General features: G+C 41.0%; 1 protein-coding gene across 1 annotated transcript in view; it reads left to right on the top strand.

Moving 5' to 3' along the window:
• Positions 1-21,400, top strand: part of Slamf1 (signaling lymphocytic activation molecule family member 1) — a 36,624-nt gene extending 15,224 nt beyond the window's left edge. Inside the window, exons 4-7 of the mRNA XM_076861908.1 lie at positions 6,198-6,296; positions 10,744-10,817; positions 19,758-19,838; positions 21,325-21,400. Of these exons, the coding sequence (XP_076718023.1) occupies positions 6,198-6,296; positions 10,744-10,817; positions 19,758-19,838; positions 21,325-21,375 (305 nt within the window). The 3' untranslated portion in view covers positions 21,376-21,400. The remainder of the gene's footprint in view (positions 1-6,197; positions 6,297-10,743; positions 10,818-19,757; positions 19,839-21,324) is intronic.
• The last annotated feature ends 3,642 nt before the right edge of the window (positions 21,401-25,042 follow it).

The following is a 25,042-nucleotide window of genomic DNA, read 5'->3' as shown; positions in this document are numbered from 1 at the left end:
CTTCTAGTTCATGAGGACCCTTTCTTCACCCCCGATTCTAAGTGGAAACAGGCACCAACAAGAAGGCACCTCTTGAAGGTAGTTGACTTCTTCAAGGAGATGGGTTCCATGGTGGCAGCCCTGTTGACAGAACCACATGAAAGGCAGGAAAGAGATCCGGTACTCTCAGACCGTTACGTGAGCATCTCAGCATCTCTGAGGTGAACTAGATTTGTTTCTCAGATTCTTTTTTTTAATTTTCTTATCTTCCTTTAAAAATACGGTTTGGGGACTTGAGAAGAAAGAATAGCTTTTGTGTTTCTGTGGCAACAGACTTTGAGAGATTTTTTTTTTTTTTTAAAAAAAAGGGGGGCCTCTGGCCTTCTCCTTGGAGGTGTGGCTGTTGACCAGCTCATCTCATGGAAACCACAGCCCAGGAAGAAAGGATCACAGGGTGGAGACTCACGCAAAGTACTCTTCGTAAATAGCACAGGAGTTCTCAGCCAGCCTGCTCAGCTGCTTCTAAAAGGTTCCAGAGGAAAAGCCCCAAACCTCTGGTTCAAGAATATTCATGTACTCAGATGAGGTGGTGCACACCTGGGATCCCAGCTACTTGGAGGTTGAAGCAAGAGGATTGCAAGTTCAAGGTCAGTCTAGGCAACTCAGCAAGCCCCTACACAACTTAGCAAGACACTGTCTCAAAAAAAAAGTGTAGCTCAGTGGTAGAGCATGCTGGGGTTCAACCCCCATTACCAAAAAAAAAAAAAAAAAGAATGTCCATGTAGTATTTCCTTCTGACAGATGGTAGGATTGTGGACCCAAAGACAACTTTTATCTGATTTCTGAGAATCACCATTCTGAGTGTCCTTATTATATTACTGAACACAAAGAGAGAAAGCCGGGGCTTTGGGGACCATGAGCGGCATATTGAGAACACAGTAATACACTTTCCTCCTGGCTCCATAATTTTTAAATTATAAAGCATATGCCACAGTAGGCCCTGGCTCCTTCCCTTTCAACTCTAGCCTTGGGAAATTTAGAAGGTGACTTCTGCATTCCTTCTAATACCTTCTTACTTACTCATTAATTGGAACGGGGGATTGAACCCAGGGGCACTTTACCACTGAGCTACATCCCTAGCCCCAATCCCTTTTTAATTTTGAGACAAGTTTGCCCTAAATTGCTAACGTTGACCTTGAACTTGGAATCTGCGTCAGCCATCCTTGTCACTGGAATTGCAGGTGTGGGCCGCTGTACCTGGCAACCTTCTTATATTTAGCACTCTGATAATTCTTAACAAAAGGTTACATTAGTCTTTTTCCAGATTCATTCATATGACCTTTAATATAAATTAAGTCCATCTAATGCACATAGAATGGTCCCTGTCCTATATTGTATCAGATGGAGTTAGAAATGCAAATAAAGAACAAAGTACTGAGTCCACCTTTATGAAATTTCAATCTCAGTGGGATTTCTATACTTCTTCTGATTGATTTTTTTTTTGGGGGGGGGGTACTTGGGATTGGACCCAGGGTGTTGTTTCCCCCACACACACTGAGCTACATCCCCAGGCCTGTTTATGTTTTTATTTTTAAAACAGGGTCTCACTAAGTTTCTTAGGGCCTCATTAAGTTACTGAGGCAGACCTCGAACTTTTGATCCTCCTGCCTTAGCCTCCTGAATTGCTGGGATTACAGGCAGGTACCACTGTTCAGGCCCAGACTGAAAAATCTTATCCTATTAAAGAAACCACTATTAGAGCTGCTCTTTGGAAGGTAACATTATTCGTTTAGGATAGTACTCTAATAAATACTAGGAAGTAGAATATGAGAACACCAAGAAATCCAGGTGAATGTTGGAGGCTCTGTAGGAAAAAAAGGGGAGGATATTGCTCATTCAGAAATAGGAACAGAAAGCAAAGCTCTGAGCCCATCAGATGGTAAAAGCATTCTGGTTCACATTAGAATCAGCTCCCTGTGATACTTCACATCTTCAGTAGAGAATTTAAACCCACAAAATTTCTGAGGTAGGGTTTTTGGTTTTGCTTTTGTTTGGTGTGGAAACTGATGTAGGGACTGAACATTGCACCCAAGCCTGCACAGAGCAGAACAAGTAGAGCTATAGGAGCAAAGACTTAGAGGATCATGAAGAAATGGCTCTCAGAAACTATGGGCAGCTGATCTCAACAAGCTAGAAAAGCAGAATTTTGCCACACTTGTTGGTTTTGCTAGGAGCACAGAGTCCCTGACATTTAGCTTCCATATCAATATCATAATTAGAGAATAGCACCAAGCGGATGGGCACCAAGTGCAGAAACACTTTGGCCTGTTATTTAGGCAGGGAAACTAAATCATAAGCAATGGATGAAATGGAACTGAGGTATTTGTACATCAGTGAGGAGACTCCTTTGGACCCGAGATCAAACCTATCTCTCCACCCTTCCAATCAACCAACAGGAATTTACTGAGGACTTGTTATGGTTGGTTTTGTTTGTGTATGTGTATATTGGTTTTGTTGGCAGAACCCAGGGGTACTGTACCACTGACATACATCTCCCAGCCCTTTTAATTGTTTGTTTTGAGACAGGGTCTCACTAAATTGCCCAGGCCTGTCTCATACTCCCAAGTATCTCTATCCATCTATCCCTCCCCCACCCTCTCTTTCTCTCTTTGGTCCTAGGGATTGAACCCAGGGGCACTTAGCCACTGGGCCACAACCCCAGCCCTTTTTGTATTTTATTTTGAGACAATCACACTAAATTGCTGAGACTAGCTTTGAACTTGGGATCCTCTTGCCTCAGCCTCTTGAGCTGCTGGGATTACAGGTGTGAGTCACTGCACCTTGCCTGAGTCTCTTGATTACAGATACATACATACCACTGTGCCTGGTTTTGAGGACCTATTTTGTACCAGTACTGAGAAAATTGCAAAAGACGTACTGTATAAGAGATGGTCTCTAGCCTCTAAGAACCGAACAGCTAGTTAGGGAATTGATGATTATGGAAGTAGTTGATATTTAATTAACCAGGTGATGGATTCCAGGTATAAATTGGCATATTCCATGCATCGCTGTCCTGATTCATCAGAACAATTCTGCAAACTGAATATCATTATTATCAGTTTACACATGAGAAAACTAAGGCCCCAGAGGCTAGAACGGCTTACGTGAGGCACAGAGCTATGAAGTGGTACACAAAGAATTTTGAGTCCATCTGACCAGCTCCAAATGCCATCACGGAAAGGGGTCTCCATGGCAAAGATAGTGTCGTCAAAACACAGATGCTGAAGGAGCCCAGTGCAAAGGGAAGAATGAAGAAGGCAGGGTGGCCAGGGAAGGAGATACAGAGGACGTAAGCGTGATCTGAGCTTTGAGGCTGGGCAGGCATGGTGGACAGGCAAGGTGCTTCAGGAAGGAGAACTACGGAGTACAGTATGGGATCAGGAGTGGGCGCCTGTTAGATGGAGGATGGTGAAGGGATAGATTGACTTTAGGCTCAAGAGGTCTCCCAAGCATCAGAGCCTACCACCGCTTTTCTAGTGAGGATCCCATCCCCAGAGGCTAACTCAAAATCTACAAAATATGCAGCTCTCATCTCACCCCGTTTGGCCACCAACTTTTTCTGGGGCTCCAGATACAATAGTCTGAATCTGTTTCCCCAACATAAAATTGGTGAAACGAACACAGTATGTACTTCTTTCAGTTTTGTTTTTAAAAACCTATGGTTCTGTAACTTAAATCCCCAAATATATTCATATTTATATCCAAAGACTGGAGGAAAAACTAGTTGATGAACTATCTTTCAAGAACATGGTCAGATCATCTTACAGACATGGCTTTGCTGCCAGAGGCTGATCAATTTTTTTTTTTTTTTTTTTTTTTGGTCATAGGACAAAAGTAGCAGATTGATTTTTGTCCTCATGAGATCCTGGAAAAGACAGAGAGGGCTGGAGGGCTGGTATTTTCATGTCTTCAGAGCCTGGGCAATGTGTCTATTACCGTCGGTCTATGTGTGGAGGAGGGTGGGGGACAGAACTGAGAGCAGGAGACCCCAGGGGAGAGCAGAAAGGCTGACCTGGCAGGCAATCCTTAGAAGCATCCCCTTGTAGGTTGTTCTTGGGTTTTGATCTCAAGTGAAATTTAGGAGAAATATTAACTTTTAAAACACTGTAAGTGGTTCAGGGGTTGGTTTTCAAATTAACTACTGTTTTGGAAGTTCCCAAAATACATACAATAGAAAAAGAAAGAGGAAATAGTCTCAGAATAGTAAGTGCTACTATAACAATTTTGCTAGGTCAGTTCTATGGGCTGATGAAAGAAGCTTGGGCTGCTGGCTCTGCTTCTTATCTTGGTCCTGGAGAGGTTTCTCCGTGGGTCCCTGGTGTGGACAGCGTAAGCCCTGAACCAAGGGTACCCTCTCTCTGACACATACACACCTCCCAGCACTGAGGGTTCTCAGTCAGAGTGGAACAGCTCACAGGAGGCCTACGGCCTCAGCAGAGATTCCAAATTTCATGCTTTAGACAAAAATCAGAAGACATCTTAGAATTTTCTGTTTACCCCTAAACTTTTTGATCAAATCATATGACTGTTGAAGTTGGTATTTGGCAGGGTTCGAACATGTTTAATTTGGGGAAGAGAATCTGTAACAGAGTTTTTCACCAGTCAGATCAATGAGATAGCCTGAGATGACTTGATGTATAAAAAGCCCAGGAAGAAAAGAATCTTTTCAAACCCAGAAGGGAAAGTTCTTGGTAGCTATTGGCTGGAGGCCCTATTCGATCTTGGTGTGATACCTTTTATCAATTCAATGAGATCTCAGTCTATATTTGGCCAGTCCTGTAAACATCTGAATTGTGTCTGTAATGACTCAGTTCCTTTGTAACCTACCTCTTCCTTCCTTTCTGTGTCTTCCCAACAAATCCCTCACAGGTTCAACAAAAAGCAGGCTTGTCCCACAATCATCCTTAAAAGCCACCCTTATCCATTCATATTAACACCTCGTGTTTGTGCTATTCAGAACTTTAGTGCTATTACATGGAAGCATATTGCTTTAGGTCGACCCCCACTGTTCATTACCCTGGTGTAACTCTCTGTCTTTAGCATGCAGCTGTACTTCTACTCCTTGACCAAGTTCTAGTTCTCGAGGTTCTTCATGCCTGCTTCCCTATCCATAAAATGGGAATAATGAGAGTATCCACCTCGTAATATTATTGTGATACTTAAATCAGTACACAAATGCACACCAGCACAAACATCTGACCAACTGTATGCACTTAATAATTGCCTAATATTACTGAACTGTATGTCTTATCTACTGGGGCAGGAGGTCTCATCTACTACTTTCCAAAGTGTTGCTCCTGTTTCAAAAGGATTCGGTAAAGTGGCTAATGGAGAGGAAGTTATAAAGCTGACTCTCTGATTTGGGGCCTGGCTGAGCCTGGCTAATTTTAAACATGACAGTAAGTGAGAGGAAAAACGACATGCTTTTCTTCTAGTTCAGGTCTGGTGAGTTCAACATAGTTATTTGCATTAAAGGACAATAATAGTACTATTGTGTTTATTTTTTAAAAAGAAGAGCAGATTATTTTCCTTCTCCCAGTGTCTCATGAGAATGGTGTGAGGGCATGCGGATAGCATGCGGAACCAGCAAAAGTTCTTTTTGACCCAAAATGGATATGGGACTCATTAGAAATTTAAAAATAGAAATGGGGCAGAGAAAAAGATACGTTTCATTTTAGACATGTGGTAGTTGAAGAGGAAATAAAGCATTTTAATAGAAAAATAATCTATGGAGATTAGGAATATGAAAGTCAAGTATAGTGAATGAAGTTAGGGTAAGAAAACAAGGAAATCTTCAGTGGTCTAAAGCTGATCTTTAAAATCTAGTAAACAAAGCAGGGCATGCAGCAACCCCTGTAATCCCAGTGAGGCAGCAGGATCACACATTTGAGGCCAGTCTCAGCAACCTAGCAAGGCCAAAAGAGCAACTTAGTGAGACTTTGTCTCAAAATAATAAATAGTAGTTCATGAGTTCAATAGCAGGAAAAACAAACCATCACCACCACCACCACCACCACCACCACTACCAACAACAACAACAACCCATAAATGAATAACTCCTTTGGAACAGAACAGAAAGCCCAGTCTTCCCACTTGGTCGTAGGATGTTTTTAAACTTGCAACGCTTTTGAGATTGCCCTTTTGAATTTTTTTTTCAGAATCAAGACAATGGGGACTGTTTGCTGGACTGTTGCTAGGGGGCATCCTGGGTGTCATCATGACTGTTGAAGTGGCAATCCTACTGTGGAGAAGAAGAGGTAGGTGTCTGGACAATAGAGAGATTCTTACCAGACTCTTAGGTAAGCAGAGGACCTCTCCCCACAAGCGTAGACTTGCTCTCACCACTGCAGCCTTCTATGTAGAGCCACTTTTGAAAAGTACTAAACAAACATCTCCTGGGACCTTGCTCAATTCAATCAAATTCAACATGTCTTGATTCTCCACACCAACCTCTGGGAATAATAGAGAAAAGAGCCAGAGGTGTGTAATGTGGGAAACATTATGCAATTTCCACTCAGTGGATATCCCAGCATGCTGAAGGGGTCCAGAAGACAGGCTTAACAGAATTCATTAGGGAGGAGAATTCAGAGAATTCTTGGATCTCCTACAAAATTTTTCCCAGGATAAACCAGGTGCAGTGGCTCAAACCTGTAATTCCAGTGACTTGGGAGGCTGAAGCAGGAAGATTGCCAGTCTGGGGAAATTATCCAAAAAATAAAATAAATAAAATAAAATTTTAAAAAATTAAATTAAATTAAAAATAAAATTTAAAAAAACTATAAAAGACTGGAGATGTAGCTCAGTGGTAGAGTGTCTTTGAGTTCAATCCCTAGTACCAAAAAAATAAATAAATAAATAATTCCCAGGATAGACTGAAACCAGTAAGGCTCCATTATTTTTCTGCAGTTTAACTGTTAACAGGTATTCTCTCCTGGCCACTCCTGCAAATTATCTTATGACTCAATATCTCAGAGCAGTGTGCTTCCCTAGGCCACACTGTCACCGACCCGCACTGGAACCAGAATATCCTGCCCTGAGACCAGGACAAATGTCCTGGCTGGCCCTCCCGTGCTCATATCACCAATGCAGCCGGTGATGGATCCCATCCTCAAGCAGATCAATGTTATCCACATCACAATCTTCTTAGAAAAGCCCTTACCTCAGCAATCTGATGTTGGTTTTGCTTATATAAAAAAAAAAAAAAAAAAAATCTAGATCACAGCACATCTGCCTACTTTTTCTCATTTCCTCCATCTAAGACTGGGCTGGGGAGGCAATGGGGGAGGAGGAGTGGGTGATTCAGATAGAAATTCTGTTGAGAAGCTAAGGTATGGGGGTGGGGCAACCACATGTGGCTTCTATTATAAGGAAACAGTGAGATACTAGGGATGAGACAACCGAGATGAACTCACCCACATTAACCTAGTTAGCAAAGGTGCTGGGATTCAGACCTCTGCTTTCCTCAACTACATTCTACTCATCACATGCTTGAGCTCCGAAGAAAAGAGTGCTTCCCAGCCCACCACATCTCTGCCAACCAACACTCCCATCCTCATCTCCAGTCACTATTTATTCCTTATAAATACAAAAGTCAGCTTCAAACTGGTATCCAAACCTACATTTAGTTGCTATACCCCCCACAAAACTGCAGCTTCTAATAGTATCATCTAATGGCAGCTTCTAATGGTATCGTCTCCAGAATGCAGCCTAATTCTGAAGAGGGTCAGATGGACTCTCTGATAATTTCAGCTCCAGGAAAATACACTGGCTACCAGAATAGGCTTTGGCTTTAGACAAACTTACATTCAAATGTGGACTTTGCTACCGATGAGCCGTGTAAACCAAGCAAATGACTCATTGCTTATCTGCAAAATGGGGTTAATGTTATGTACTTCATGGTATTGTGGTGTTGATTGTTAAGTCAATATGCAGGAAATACCAAACACCGTGGCCTCCAAGAGTGATACATACATATATACATGCACACACACACACACACACACACACACACATAAATCTCTTGATGTACACGAGTTAAAACATTAGTGTTTAAGTTCCATTGCCATCTGAGGGCTGCATCGGAAGAATCTAAAAGTAGTACTTAGAGGGCTGGGGATGTAGCTCAGTGGTAGAGCACTTGCCTAGCATATATGAGGTCCTGGGTTCTATCCCCAGCAACACACACACACACACACACACACACACACACACACAAATAGTACTTATAGCAAGTTTAAAATACTTGAAGTCAAGGTAACATAGGACACTTTTCTGCTTCAGGTAGAGCTGAAAAGGACATTTCACTGTTTGGGTAAGGGAAGCCACCCATTGAGATGACATCGGTTTGTGCAATGTGTCACATAGCTAATGACTAGAATAAGATGCCCTAATTCTGAGATCAAGACCTCTTTCATTAGACCCTAAGACCTTGCTGGCTTTGAGCCCAAGTTGAACTGGCTCCTGAAAACCTGCTCTTGCAGTGGGATTGGGGGGGGGGGGGGGGATCAGAGACTAAATTATACTGAGCCCATGTGGTTTTTTTGTTTTTTTGTTGGTTTTTTTTTTTTTTTTTTTTTTGAGTAGGCTGCTCTTTTTTTTCACCTGTTTGACCATTTAGGACTGAATTCTCCAATTCAAAATTTCATCCTGAGCCAACCTAAAAGATTGAAAGTCCGTGAGGACTGGAATCTTCTCTACTTGTATCCCCTAGGATACAGCACTTAGGACAGCGCTAGGCAGTTGTACCTAATTTTGCAAACACTCATGTATTTGAACCAAAAGGATATATTTCACAGATCTGCCTTGCATCCATCCCTCCACTACCTCCAACTGCTTCTGGTCACCCCCAAGCATTACCGTCTATTTCACTCTCTTGTTCTCTGACAATAGTGAAGTTGTAGCCATGCCATGCCCATACACACACAGGAAAATCATGCACTGACTTCTTTTGAATTCCTTGAAATTTCTCTGGGGCTGCCCACCATTTCCTTCCCCAAATTCACACCATCGTGCAGCACATTCCAACACATTCACAACATACACACTGGGACTTCCCCTCTCAGATAAAAGTGGACCTCTCCTCTGAGCCAATCTCTCAGAAACATGCATAAGAGGATAAATTTATCAGTGTTAAAAATATGTTTACCCGAAAAAGTATGATTTCCTCTGGGCCAAGCCCCTTTATTACCTCTGCCTGGATTTTATAATACTACCCTAAAAGTCCTCTGTGCTTCAGTCTGTTAGTTTCCCTCCATTCTCAGTTCTTCCTGGTATATGCAAACGATAAACAACGTTCAAACGAATAAGTACAGGCACAGTGGCACACGCCTACGATCCCAGTAACTCAGGAGGCTGAGGCCGGAGGATCTCAGATTCAAAGCCAGCCTGGGAAACTTAGCAAGACTCAGTTTCAAAAGAAAATAATTAAAAGGTCTGAGATGTAGTTCAGTAGCACAACACTCCAGGATACTGAAAACACTTTTAACTAAAGAGGATAAGTTATAGAGAAAATATGTATGACACCATTTGTGTAAAACGAACAAACCAAAACCTATATAAATATAGCAAATGTCCAGAACTACACTGTTCAATAGTCACATGTAGCTAGTAATATTTATTTATTATTTCTTTTTGAGAGAGGGGCTCCCTGTGTTGCCCAGACTGGTCTGGACCAAACTCAGGCTCAAGCAATCAGCCTGCCACCTCACGAGTTAATTTAATTTGACTTAAATAAGATATAAAATAGAGTTTTCCAGTTGCATTAGTCAAATTTCAAGTGCTCAGTTGCCATTTAGGGCTACTGCCTGTATTAGACTGTGCAATTCGGGAACATTTCCATCATCACAGAAAGTACTATATTGCACAGAGCTGGTCTAGAAGGGCATACATCAAACTTTTAAAAGTGGTTACTTCTGGGAATGAAACTGGGTTGATTAGGGAGAGGGACTTTACTTTTTACATTATACAATTTCTATGTAATTTAATGTTTTGTAATGAGAGTGGATTACTCATAATTTTAAAAGAAAACTTCCTAAATTGGTTAAAAAGTAACATTTAAAAGTGATTAATTTACAGAGAATCTAGGTCCTGAGCAAACTTTCCAGATGGAGAGAGTAGAATGACTGTACAATTATATTTTCCAAATAGTCCCAGGTAGACCATGCTTCTATAGTATCACCCTTCACATCCACGCATCCACCCTCCACATACACACATCCTCCAGAAATACGTCAGCAAGCTGTGAGTGAAGCAGCATCTACCAGCTGGAGGAAACAAAAGAGGTATAAATAAACCTGCCCTGACATCAAGGAACTTAGAATCCTATTAGAAGAGCAGATAGGCCCATAAATGATAGACAATATAATAATTGAATGGCACACCAATGAGAACTCTACCGAACACTTATTGGGCATTTACTGTGTGCTGGACCCTGTTCTAAGAACTTTACAAGAATATTTCATAATTACCACAATAGGCCCCAAGAGGCAGGCATTTCAAATTTCATTTTTCAGGTAGGGAAAAAGGCCTAGAGAGATCAAGAAATGAACCCAGCATCCTATGACACACGTTCAGGGGCTTGGGACTCGGTACCTTGTTCTTATGGTAGCCTGGGGAAAGGTGAGTTTCATTGGGAAGTAAAGACCAGACAGTTCTGAGCAGGGCCGGGGACCGGGGAAATAACCACTCTGGTTTCTTTTCCCCCAGGTAACAAAAACCAATACCAACCAGCCGCGGAAGAAAAAAGCCTTACTATCTACGCCCAAGTCCAGAAAGCAGGTGTAAGTTCTCTACTTTCCTTGGGAGGGACCTGCCATGTTTCCTACAGGATTCCTGGCCAGTCCACCTTGCATGTCTGACATTCATGGCTCTGTGTGGGTTAAACAGCAGATGAGAGTAGGGAACGATAAGTCAAGAGCCAGAGCCCTCCTGGAGGTCACTAAACCAGTGTCACATGGGGCTGTTTATTATTTGAAATAGTAGGAAACACTGGGTGATCTTCTGGTCATCTACTTCTTCCTAAGAGAAAAATGAGCAAGCTGTGAACATATGACATATGACTCCTTCCAACTCGGGCCTTTTAGGAGTGCAGAGTTCTCTGTTACCAAACTCTCCTTCTCTGGGGAAATGGGTGCAGGTTTGAGAGGAGGAGAGGGGATGGTGTGGAAAGGCTATGGCGTGACATGTTGAACTGACCCAAGTTTAGGAAGACAGCAAAAGGGATAGGGAAGGGAGGATCTTGAGGATTCTGGCTAAGAGGGTGGTTGAAGTGGAAGATGCTGTGAAGATTGGAGATGGAAGAAAGCAAAACTGGCATTGTAATCACAGGACTAAGAAGAAAATGATGGGAACATTGAGACATGATGGAATTTGGGGAGCAGATACCACTGGATATAAGAGGGAGGGAGGCTGCAAGGACTGTGGTCAAATGTGGAGCCATTGTCGTTTTTCAGACATGAAATCAATTCTAGGTGATTTATAAGCCAAAAGCAGGACATTTGGGGGTGTGGGGGGTGGACAAATTCTGGAGTAAAGTATGTGAAGATAAAGACAATTTTGATTAGTACTTTGGAAAACTGCATCAGATGACAATAAATTCCTTTCTGAGGACCAGGAGACAGGTTCTTGGACAGAGCTCTTACTTCTGCTATGTCCTAGTGATCTGGAGGCTTTATTACACTTGCTGAAAACAAATCTCCGTTCAAACATAAGCAAGTCCCAAGAGTAACCACCTTATCTCTTGCATTTGCACGTGTGGGTCACCAGGTCCATCTTCACCGTGGTGCTTTCCTAGCTACTACCTCCTGTGCGATAGCTAGCATCCTTTTTGACTGTGAAGCATGCCATGCATACCAAAAAAAAAAAGGGTACAACACGTAAATGTCAGCTTTAGTGAGTGCCCTTAAATGTCTTCTTGACAGCTTGGAAAATAGGCCACCCCCATCTTGGTTTTCTTCATGAGGTTTTGGTTATTCTTTTCCTTTTATACTTTTATGTGTATTTTAGAATCAGAGACAGTTTCTTTTTTTTTTCCTCCAAATTTTACTTTATATAATCAGATGGATATAAATTAATGAACAAAAATTTAAGCAAGATACATTAACAATTTAACAGAACCCGATAATCTAATTTCTTCCAATTTTTCTCAAATTCATTTGAGTGTTTCCATCATGGTGCTCATAAGGAAATCAAACAACATATGGCTACTACAGTTGAATGTCAAATTAAGTATTTATGACATACTAAATTCTTCTATAATACAATTATGAAGAATCTTTAAGGAACTTATGTTTTGTATGTAGAAAAGTGTTAGAGTCGAACATTCAACTCAACAAAAATAAGAAACATTTCTGATTCATCTGTTAGGTGTAGACTGCTTCTCCTTTTGCTAATGAATGTTTTTTAGCTGTAATATCACTGAGCTGAACAAATAAATCACCTTGAGTACATAAGGAAAAATAAACACATGCTAAATGGGTAAACTACATCTTTACTAGACCATCTCTACCTCTAACACTTCAGAAGCCTAGAGATTTAGAGTATTCTTACATTAACTGCAAGAAAAATTAAAGGAGAAATTCCTTTTTTGAGATCACAACTATGAAGTCATGTGGTTATAAAATTCTGCATTTGTGTGCAAAACATGAATCACATTTACCTTTATTCTCCCTACTTAGTCTTGTCAATCACCTAGCAGGACTTAACAGATACCTTTCAAAGAAACAGAGACTGAGATGTGTTTATATAACTTCAATAACCTCATCACTATAGTAATCAGAGACAGTTTCTTAAGTACTACCAAAAAAAAAAAACTTCCTACTAGGATTGCATCGAATCCACCCACCTATTTGACCAGAAATGGCATTTTTCTGCTTTGGTCTGTTGTAAAACCACAACCCACATACCCAAAACAAGAAATAGAAAGAACATTGCCAATACCTCTAGAAGACCTCCCTTTCTCTTGCCCCAAGATAACCACCATCCTGACTTCTAGAGATATGGCTCATTTTTTTTTCTTTTTTAACTTTTACAAATAATCCTCGATTCTTTTTTCTTTCTTTCATTTTTTTTTGTTGTTGTTTGTGTTTGTTTGCTGGATATTCCCTTTAAACTGAGATATAATGCATTCATTTTCTTTGCTGTATAGACTATCAATGTCTAAATGTAGTGAAGTTTTTTATCCAGTTGATTATTGATGAACAGCATTTGGCTTTTCTGGAGCTGGAGGTCATTATGAAAATTGCAACTATGGACATTCATACGCTTGTGTTCTGGTGGATACGTGCTCATATTTTTGTCAAGCATACACCTAAAAGAAGAATTTCTGAATGATGGGCTATGCATTCCTCAAAATGACTGGAAAGACCCAATTAATCTTCAAAGTAGGCGTATCAATTTACTTATCTATAAATGGATTTCAGTTGCTGCACATGCTAAGAAAAATTAGAATCAGTTTCAAATTTTTAGACATACTGTTGGATGTGTCTTCTTTGGTCTCATTTTGCATTTCTTTGATTAGTAAAGAAGTTAAACAACTTTTTATTGGCCATATGAAAACCTTTTTTTCTTAAAGTGGCTATTAAATCTCTTGCCCATTTACCTTTGTCTTAGGCTTTTTAAATGAATTAATATAGCTTGATTTTAATATTTTGGATATGAGCTCTTTGGCAGCTATACTAGTAGCATCTGTGACTTGCTTTTAAAAATTTCTCAGAGCTATCTATTGATAAAGAGAAGTTCTTAATTTCAGCATAGAACAATTTAGGAATCTCTTCCTTAAGAGTTAACACTTTCTGTGTCCAGAGAAATCTCTCTTGATTCCCAGGTAATGAAAAGATTCTTCTATCATCTTCCAAAATCTGTATGGTTTCTCTTTCACATTTATATTTTTTATGAACCTGAAAATGACTTTTGGAGTTTGGTATAAAAGGGGTCAAGTTTTATTCTTTTTCCATGTGAATATCTTACTAACTGTTTACTGAAAAGATTGCCTTGCCCCTCTGCTGGGTCATCTTTATCATAACTCAGGGTGATTCTACTTTATTTTTGGTACTGAGGATTGAACTCAGGGACATTTGTCCACTGAGCCACATTCCCAGCCCTATTTGGTATTTTATTTAGAGACAGGGTCTCACTGAGTTGCTTAGTGCCTTGCTTTTGTTGAGGCTGGCTTTGAACTCTCAATCCTTCTGCCTCAGCCTCCCGCTGGGATTAGAGGCATGAGCTGCTGCGTCCAGCTATGTGTAATTCTATTTTAAAGTGCTATATCCCATCCTATTGATGTATTTGTATGTACTTCTACCAGTGCTCTACCATCTTCATTGTAGATGTATTATAAATTTTGACATCTGGTCAAAAGAATCTTCCCACTTGTTCTTTTTCTTGACCACTATTATATTTATTTCAAAAGCAGTTGTTAAACTCACCCTCTCCAGACCTTACTAGAATTTTAATTAGAATTGCATGGCGGGGAGGGGGGTTGTGGCTCAGCAGTGGAGCGCTCATCCAACACAGGTGAGGCCCTGGGTTCGATCCTCGGCACCACATAAAAATAAATAAATAAAATAAAGATATTGTGTCCAACTACAACTAAAAAATAAATATTTTTAAAAAGAATTGCATAGACCCATTTGAGGATGAACTACATCTTTATTGTAGTGAGTCTTTTAATTCACAAAAATTGACAGTTCCTTCCTTTCTTTAATTTCCCTAAATGATGTTTTATAGTTTTCTGAGTAAAGGAACTTTACGTCCTTAACAATTTATTACTTGGCATTTGATATTTTGGGATACTTTTATTGATGCTCTCTTTTTTAAAAGGCTTAGTTTCTAGTAATTTATTATCGACATATAAAAATGCAATCGTTTTTTTTACATTTACCTTATATCTAACGTTGCTAAACCCATTTGTAAGTTCTAGTCATTTGTCTATAGATGTTTCGGTTTTCTCTGTAAAATACTGCATCATCTGTAAAGTTAGTCTGATTTGTTCATTTACAAATCAGAGAACTTCTATTCCTTTTTCTTGCCTTATTTTACTTGCTGAGATGTGCCACATGGTGGTGAATGGAAGTGGTAAGAGTGACATCCTTGTGTGGTTCCAGATTCAAAAAGAAAGTTTTGTTGGGTGCAGTGGTGCACACCTATAATCCTAGTGGCTTGGGAGGCTGAGGCAGGAGGATTGCAAGTTCAAAGCCAACTTCAGGGAACTTAGCTTCTTAGTCCCTAAGCAATTTAGCAAGACCCTGTCTCAAAACAAAAAATAAAAAGGACAGGGCATGTGGCTTAGTGGTTAAGCATCCCTGGGTTCAATCCCTAGTACGGGGGCTGGGGGGGGATAGGGGGAGCACTTTCAATATCTCACAATTATGATTTTTGTTGAGGTTTTCAGTAGTGGTCCTTTTACGACATTAGGAAGAGTGTGAGGGGCTGGGGCTATAGCTCAGTGGTAGAGTGCCTGCCTTGCAAGTGTCAGGCGCTGGGTTCAATCCTCAGCACCACATAAAAATAAATAAATATTTTAAAAAAAAAAAAAGAAGAGTGTGAGCTGGGGGTAAAGGTCCTGTGATACAGAGCAAGTGGGAAGCCCTGGGCTCAGACCATCACTGAAAAACAAAATACAATAACAAACAAAAAAGGACTATTCTATTCCTGTGTCACTAAGACACTTGATCACAAATTGATGTTGAATTTTATCAACATTCTCTGTGTCTGTTGAGATTATTGTTGTTGATTTTCACTTATCTGATGTGACAGCGTACTAATCTGCAAAAGTCAAACCCACTTTGAATTCCTGGAATAGAAGCAATTTAGTCTGGTTCTTTTAAAATATTGCTGGATATTATAGGTTAGTACTCTGTTAACTTTTTTTTTTTTCTGCTTATGTTTCTGAGTGAAATGGGCCTGTAAGTCTCCTTTCTTGTAATGCATTTATGAAGTGTCTGATATCAAGATAGTGCTAACCACGCAAAATGAGTTGGGGTGTATGATAGTTTCCTGGGGGTGCCATACAAATCACCACAAACCTGATGGCTTAAAACAACAGAATATTCCCCCAACAGCTCTGTAAGCCAGAAGTCTAAAATCAAGAGGACAAACTGGCGGGACCATATGTGTGTGCGCTGAATGCTCTCTGGGAGAAACCTCTTTACCTCTTTTGGCACCTGGCAGCCCCAGGCAGTGTCTAGAGTCTGTTGGGATGGGGCTTCATTGCTACAATTTCTACCTGCTTCTTCACATGACTCTTCCCTCTCTGTGCCTCTGGGCTTTCTCCTTTACCACCTTCAAAAGACACACATCAGTAGATTTAGGACACATTCCAATCCAGTGTGACCTCATTTTGAAGTTCTTACCTTAATTACATTTGCTAGGACTTCTATTCCAAACAGAGTCACATTCCAAGACTCTGGGTGAACATGACTTTTTTTATTTCAATTTTTTTTTGTAATTGTAGATGGACAGGATGGCTTTATTATATTTGTTTATTTTTATGTGGTGCTAGGGATTGAATTCAATGCCTCACACAGGCTAGGCAAGCTCTCCACTCCTGAGCTACAGCCCCAGCCTTGAACATATCTTTTCAAGGTCACAGTTCAACTCACTACAGGGTATTTTTTCATTTTAGTGATTCTCTGGAAATGTTTGGGTAAGACTGATCTTTTTCTCCTTAACTATTTAGTCGGATTTACTGGCATTTCTTTGGTGGAGGACTTTAAAAGTAATACTTTTATTATTCCATTCTCTCCTCTATTACATTAGCAATTAAATAATATTTTTTCTGTTATTTTAGTGGCTACATTAGAAATTATAAATGCATCCCTACTATTACTGAAGTTTAATTTTTACTCCCTTTATATTATTTTAATTTCATATATTTAAACATACAAGACATTATTTTGAGACATAACTATTGTTATTTTATATGTTAATATGTACTTAGACTTACCCACATCCTTATGTTTCCTGTGTTTATATTTGCAGTGTTTATTTTATCATTATAAAGGATATAACATAGACAATCACTCAACATTAACATTTATTTTGTTCTTATTTGTAATTGCTTTATAATATCCTTACAAAAATATAATTGCATGGAAAATTATTTAGTCAGTGTTTATTATCTGCTGGGAACTCTCCTGGGACTTATCAGGGTGACTGTCTTAAGTAATTAATTTCAGGGGACACCTAAGAATATGTAGAAATAATGCTCCTGAGGTGGCTTGATTTGATGCCCCCAGGAGATGTGCAAATCAGTGACCCTAATGTAAGACATTGAGTTACAAAAATGTTCTAGTATGTTTAAAATAACTTCCTGTGCCTAGATAAAATTACCAAAGGGAAATCTAACAATCGTTCCAATAGGGCTGTGGGTGATTTTTCAAATGCATCTTCCTTCTTTCTAAAACTTCCTAATTAAATGTTAAACGCATTTACCTCCTCCTTTCTGCTGTTAATTATTACTAACTTCACAGACAGGAAGACAGGCAGGGGTTACTTCTATGGATAAAGGTCACTAAATAAAGTGGTTTTCATTTTCTCTTCATCCACCTCAAAGCTTCCAGAAATTCTTCCTTAAATTCAAATTTTCTCTTAAATGTACTATCTAAGAATTATATAGAAATTTGAAAGCCATCTATATGACCATCTACTTTCTGCTTGAATCATATTCCACAACATTACTTCCAAAGTGTTAGCCAGCTCCATTGGAATTAAAGAGAGTCTGAATAAGCAGAGTCAGAGTTTCTGGAAACTTACCAGAAACGCAGAGTCTCAGGCCCCTAAGCCAGATCCTCTGAAATAGAACCAACCTTCTAACAGGATCCCAAGGTAATTCATATGCACAGAGCAAGTGGGGGAAGCCCTGATCGAGCCCCTGCCCAAGCACTTGCAGCAACAAAGATGCACTGCCTTCCAAGGCTCACCATCCCACATCTGAGCATCTTTTACTATTAGAAAATATTCTTTATATTGGACCAAAATATTTCCTCCAAACCTGAGGGACTCTACTGACAAACCTAATTCCTCCACATGATGATCCATCAAATATGTGTAGGGAAAGATCATGTCCCCTTGAGTCTTCTTTCCTCCAGTTTCTTTACTCTCCCCCTAGATGGCAAGATTCCAAGTTCTCTCCCATTCAACACATGCTATGGCTTCAAGTCTTGCTCTATATTCAAAGAAAGTTGGAGCAGCATTGGACCATCACCAGGGTCCCCAAAATGTGCTGAGTAATGACTTCCCTACCATAAGTTATGCCATTCCCATCTCACAGGGGTAGGATCTCAGTTTATCCCTACACTGACTTGTCCTGGCATTGTGGATTTTATTTTGTTGATTGATTTATGTTGCTACATTATAGCCACACACAGTAATGGGATTCATTGTCACATATTTGCATAGGCCCATAACATAATTTGGTTAATTTCATTCTACTCTGGTATTATGGATTTTAATTCATTCAATATAATATCAATGCAGTATAGTGGTGCATGCATCCTAGCAACTGGGGAGAGGCTGAAGGAAGAGGCTTGCAAGTTTGAGGCCAGTCTCAGGAACTTAGCAAGACCTGTCTCAATATAAAAACCAAAAGGGGTGGGGATGTAGCTCTGTGGCAAAGTACCCCTGGGTTCAATCTTGACTACTGAAAAAAAAAATTAATACCAACAAAGGCCAACTGAAGTTTTTGTTATTAGTTTGTTGTTGTTGTTGTTGTTTTGGTGTGTGTGTGTGTGTGTGTGTGTGTGTGTGTGTGAGATGTTCCCAGCACTGTTTGTGGAGAATGCAAATAAACATTAGGCTACTTCTCAAAGAACTTAAAATCTGTTTGGGGAAATGACATATAAGGACATCAGTATCTTAAATATAACATTCAGTTGCCAGAATGTGTGAATGAAACTTTTGAATTCCTGAGGAATTTAAGTAAAGGATAGGTCGTTATAAGTTGAGGAAACCAAAGGAGAGTAGTGATAGAAAGAGAATGCTCTTTACGTTAAAGACCTTGGTAGGTCTGGTGTGATGGCCTCAGCCTGTTAATCTCAGTGACTTGGGAGGCTGAGGCAGGAGGTTTGCAAGTTAGAAGCCAGCTTCAGCAACTTAGTGAGACTCGTTTTCAAAATAAAAAATGAAATGGACTGAGGGTATAACTCAGCACCCCTGGGTTCAATTCCTAGTACCAAAAAAAAAAAAAAAAGACCTTGGTAGGACTCCTGGTTTTGCTGCTTCATGCATGTATTTATTAGGAAAGTACTTGATCTTTTTGCACTTTAGCTTCTTTATCAATATTTGGCATAGAAAGTGGTTGTGAGGCAAATGAGAAGACATTACGTTAGGCTGAGGAATAGGGGGGACAGCAGCGTGGGGTAGAACAAACTCTGCATGTGTTGGCCTAATTCCTATTAAGAACTCATCCTCTTTGGCTGCCCCATAAGAGCCACGCCAATTTCAGTTCACTGTGGGAAGGACTTTAAAAGACCACGGGTAGTGCTAAGGGAATGAGGATACCTTGGGAGGTTGTGAGCTCCACTATGTCACTTGGGGAGTTTAAGCAAAGCCTAGAGAACTGGGTTCCAGGGAAGTTGGGGAGAGAATTCCCACCTAGAAAGGAGATTGGAGCAAGTGACTCTAAGTTTTTAATTTGAACAATTTGAATGTGGGCTTCTCTGTTGGGGGAGTGGTAACTGACTCTGTACCCAGCTAATCTGCTTTCTTGGCTTCTTTTGCAGACTCTTCAGAAGAAACCTGACCCCCTGCCAGCTGAGGACCCCTGTACCACCATTTATGTGGCTGCCACAGAGCCAGTCCAGGTAAGAGAAGGCATCTCTCGGTGCCTTTCCACTGCAGAGAGGGAACAGGTAGAGAGGGGAAGGGGCAGGGAGCTGGTCTGGGTTTTGTTTTTCTGTGGTGATGAAATGGAACAGATCGGTGAGTCCTGAACTTGGAAGGTAGCCCATGGCAAGCAGTCAGCCAAGGGAGAGCTGTGACCTTGGTTCTAGGGCTTCCATGAAACTCCTTGCTCCTCCTTGTGACACGAACAGTGACTTAACTCCTTACACTAGCGTTTCTCCGAGAGTCGTGTAAAGACCCCATCAGAGCTAGCATACTTGTTAAAAATAAAGATTCCTGGGGCCTCCCACCTAGAACTCTGTTAAATCAGAACATCGGTGGAGATTACCCAGGGACTTACACATTGTGTATATATACACATATATATACACCCCCTAGGTGATTGTTGTGCATAAAGCCTAGAACAGAACAGGACACGAAACTAACAACGAGACTCACCTCCTCCACCCCCTTGGGAGGTGGGCGTGGATTGCGTTTAACTTCTGACAGGATTCTCTCCTTCACTACATGAACAGAAAGAAATTCGGAGCAGAAATCTTGACTCCAGTTGGGCTCTACTAAAGTATTACGGGAGACAGAACGACAGAGGCACAAAGACACAAATATTTCTACATTTCTCTCTCTTCTTCAAAGCTCTTCCTGCACATGCACCCAAACGTGCCCAGAGAGGTGCCCTGTTCCAAATAGATATTCCTCTTAAGATCTATTCTGAGTACACTGTCAAATCCAAGAGGGAAGTAAAAATACAAATTTGATTTAAAAGGCTTTGAAAAAAAGAACGTAGTTTTTTTAACGAAAAATAAAGTATGTTATATTTTATAGCAAAACCACCTAAATTGCCCCTTCCTTTTCTCTTTCTTTCTGTGACTCTCCTTACCCTCTTGGGGGTTCTTTGCCCATAATCCTCTTCTCCCCTCCACCCTTCTCTCTTGCTGATACCACTTCTCCTATCACACTTTAGGTCTTGCTAGCCTTTAAAAAAAAAAAAAAAAAAAAACTATATTTTTTAGTTGTTTCTGGATATTTATTTATTTATGCTGAGAATTGAACCCAGTGCCTCACACATGCTAGGCAGGAGCTCTATCGCTGAGCCACAATTGCTAGCCCTTTTTAAAGCTCACTAATTTAGAACTCTCTGGGCTTCTCCAAACTGTGCCCCATGCCTGCAAATGGTGTTCCTAATAAAGGAAGAGAAGAGAGCAGATGGAAAGGCAGGGCACTGAGCGCCTGTCCTACGTGGACTGGGGAAAGGTCCCCCGGCTCTCTGATGACACGCTTATGCTTGGAAAGTGGGGCAGTGGTTCGGGGACCCAAGTGCTGCTTCAGCAATGCCCTGTGGTAGAGCAAATTGCTGTGCTCTGTGATCTCCTCCTGCCTTTTATTTTTTCTAAGCGATGTTTCCAATCACCCCACCCCTCCACTCACAGCCTCCTACTTTACCCACAGGAACCAAATCCCATCACAGTCTATGCCAGTGTGACCCTTCCAGAGAGCTGACACCACAGACCCAGAGAAGAGACTTTCCGAAGGAAAACAGAAAGTACCCAACACAAAAACACTGAACTCGGCCCCCGGCCCTGAGACACTGTGCACATCTGTACCGTGTTCGCATCGACGACGGTCTGATGGTGTCTCTTCACCCATGCCTGTGAGTCGGAGGTGGAAGTGGGACTTCCCAGGTGTTCAGCCTGCTCTGCAGCCAACGCGGACACAGAACTGAGAGCCACTGGATACAGTTTTCCAGCTTTAGTGGAGAACGTGAGTCCAGACTTCCAGACTTCTCACTCTTCCCTGGGATGGACACTAAAATCCAAAAACAAAAAGCCAGGACATCTAGTGCCTGTCTCAGATGGCCGACCAACAGCCCCAAAGTCTGGAAAAGTTTACATTTTGCTTGTTTGTCCTTTGTCCTGGGAACCGATCCAGATCACCTTCCAACCGGATCAAGGCTCTGCACCTCAGTTTCTCTCTGAAGAGTGAATTATCTTATACATAAAACACTCTAAGACTGCCCTATAAAAGAAGCTAAGAGATTTGATATTTTAAATGCAAAACCCAGGAGTTTAAAAAAAAAAAGTCAATAAACTGAAAGAAAGACTTTAAGGTCTTAGAGCTTTGAACGGTAGAATGGAAACCTTCTAAGATTTTTAAAAGTATAGTTTTGCACAAACAACATTCCGTTGTTGCTGTTGTTGTTGTCATTGTTTTTAAGTGTTGAATGTTTAGTGATTCTAATATAAAGTAACTTGAGATACTCAGAGGAAATCTTGTTTGTCCCAAGGAGATTTTTCACTTCCTAAAATGATTTTTTTGTTTGTTTATTGCTACTAAGGATGGAATCCAGGAGCAATTTAACTGAGCTAACTGAGCTACATTCCCATTCCTTATTTATGTTTTACTTTGAGATAGGATCTTCCTACATTGCTTAGGACCTCACTAAGTTGCTGAGGCTAGCCTCAACCTTGCAGTCCTCTTGCCTCAGCCTCTCAAGCTGCTGGCATCACCAGCATGCACCACCCTACCTGGCTCTACAATGTTTTTTTTTTAATTGCTTTTATTTTGTAAATACATGCATGACAGCAGAATGCATCACAATTCTCATTACACATATAGAACACAATTTTTCGTATCTCTGTATATAAAGCATGTTCACACCAATTCATGTCTTCATACATGTACTTTGAATAAGGATGTCCATCACATTCCACCACCATTGTCTAAAATGATTTTTAAATACATGGATTCCTTAGTTTCCGTTTACTCCCTTGAGTGACAAATTGAGAGCCTCAGCTAAGACTCTCTGCTGGTTCTGAACCCATTTACATCCCAGGCCTCATATGAAATTGGAGGCCAGAGTTACAACAAGGCACTTCCTACTTCCTGAATACCTCTTTTCTTACTAAATTTACCTTCAAGTGGAGAATTAAATTATTTTGACCCAACAGTTTCAAATAACTGGATGCTCAATCACTTTGTTTCCTGGCTGCAAACACAAAGGGCCTCTTTCAGTAAACTCCTGGTTTCTTCCTGTTCTCTCCTTTAAGACAGGCCATCTTTCAAATTAAGGGCTTCTTTTTCTTATGGGTTCTTGTATGACCTTGGTGAATAATTTAATAAATAAATAAATAAATAAATAACCAATAATTGTTTCATTGTCTAACAAGGAGCACCAACTCCCCAGTGCAAAATTCTGTATGAAGTCTTTGTCTCTTACCTTCTCTGTTCAGCCAATTTACATTTGAGGATCCGGTGCTCAGGGCCTCCCCTTTCCTGGTACCAACTTCTGTGATAGTTTCTTAGTTGTGATCAACACAAACTGTCTCTTTTATGCAGAAAAGGAACCTATTGAAAAGATATCAGTTAGTTCCAATAACTGCTGGGAGACTCTGCAGAACTATGCTTTGAAAGGGAGGAGGAAAAAGGGTCAGGACCATAGTCAGAATTATGAAGCCCCAGGCAGCTGTGGTGATGCACGTCTGAAATCCCAACAGTTCAGGAGGCTGAGGCAGGAGAGTCTCAAGTTCAAAGCCAGCCTCAGCAACCTAGAGACCCTGTCTCAATGGGAAAAGGCTGGTATGTAGTTCAGTGGTAAAGCACCCCTGGGTTCAATCCCCCGAAACAAACCAAGCCAAACCAAATTAGTTCAGGGATGACCATCCTGAGCACCACAGTTTCATGGCCCCGAGTCCCCAGCACTAGACATTGGACTCTCAGGACTTAGAAACTCAGTTTTGTTGTTACTGGTCACCAAAATGAATGCTCCATAGTCCCTTCTTCATCTTTTCATTTCTAGCTTCTAATTCAAAGTTTGAGAATTGAGAGTGGCCAGTCCTAGACTTACACAGATTGCTGTCTCCAGGGGAGGCCAAGAATCGGATAGTTGGCACTTTCTACTTTTGTAGTGATTGATGGGGTCTGCCTTTTACGAGTTAGGGAATTCCCAAGTAGAAGAAGTAACAATCAGGTGCTGAGCAGGCAAAAAAAAAAAAAAAAAAAATTCACTACATTATCCTTACACAACTTTAGGCTCAGCCGGGCACAGTGGTGCACACCTGTAACCCCACCTACTCAGGAGGCTGAGGCAGGAAGATTGCAAGTTGGAGGCCAGCAGCAACAATTTAGCAAGGGCCTCAAAAATTTAGGGAAACCCTCAACAACTTGGTGGAACCCTGTATCAAAATTTTAAAAGAAGGGCTGGGAATATAGCTCACCAGCACCCAATACAGCCAAAATAAAACGAACTCTAAAAACTTCTAAACTTCTAAAACTTAGAAGCTCCGTTCCCAACAACTGGGTTTCTCCTGGGGCTGACTTCTACTTGGTGGGAGGGCAGGAAAAAAAAAGTGGGAGGAGAGGCAATTTCCCACTTTTCTGAATCCCTAGGCTCCAGACTTCATGGAGGAGGGAGGTTGTGCTGGAGGGACTCTTTGGGGCCATCTCTTATGCCTTGCAGCACCAGGCCTGGGTTGTGGGAGGAAAAGCAGATATCTCTTCCTGGCTTCCCCACACATACTGTGAGTGAGCTGGAACTAACCTTTTTCTCAGACTTAAAAGAACAAAGCAGAGACTCCCGAGTCAGGTTTCCCCGTGTTCCTCCGCTAAGGTGGTTTTCTTTTGACCAAGCTGATCTGAATTCTGGAGAAGTCAGGGGGAACAGACTGACTCTCGGTTTGAAGGGACTGATGTTCTGCAATACAACTGGGTGGAGCCCCAGGCTTCCTCCCGAGTGACAGGGCAAAGATGTGATGACTACAGGATGCCTGCATGTGCTGGCCGGGAAGCCACCACGCGTTTATTCTCCTCCTGATGTTTACGTGTCTACTTTTTGGAAATGAATGAAATACAGCAAATCGACCAAGGAGTCTTCACTTTTGTCTTGGGTTTCCTGAAGGATGGACCTATGGCTGCACAGGTTGCACAATCCAGGTCTCCACAGCTTTGGTTATGAAACCCTGAAGATGATATCTTTGCCTCAGTTGAATGAGCTGTGAGCTATTCCCTTTCCTAATGGGAATGAGGGCCATTCACCGGAGCTCAGGAACCACCCTTCCCACACAGTAGAGAACTGCGTTCAAGGAGTGATTAATTTTTGTCCCTGCAAGAGTAATCCCCTTTCTCTGGAACTGCCTCAAATTCCCCTTGAGTAGAAATCTAGAGCAGATTT

The sequence above is a fragment of the Callospermophilus lateralis genome, chromosome 7 (genome assembly GCF_048772815.1).
Source record: "Callospermophilus lateralis isolate mCalLat2 chromosome 7, mCalLat2.hap1, whole genome shotgun sequence".
In the NCBI taxonomy this organism is placed as follows: Eukaryota; Metazoa; Chordata; class Mammalia; order Rodentia; family Sciuridae; genus Callospermophilus; species Callospermophilus lateralis.
Note: the sequence above shows the minus strand (reverse complement) of the source record. Positions and strands in the feature narration are given on the sequence as shown.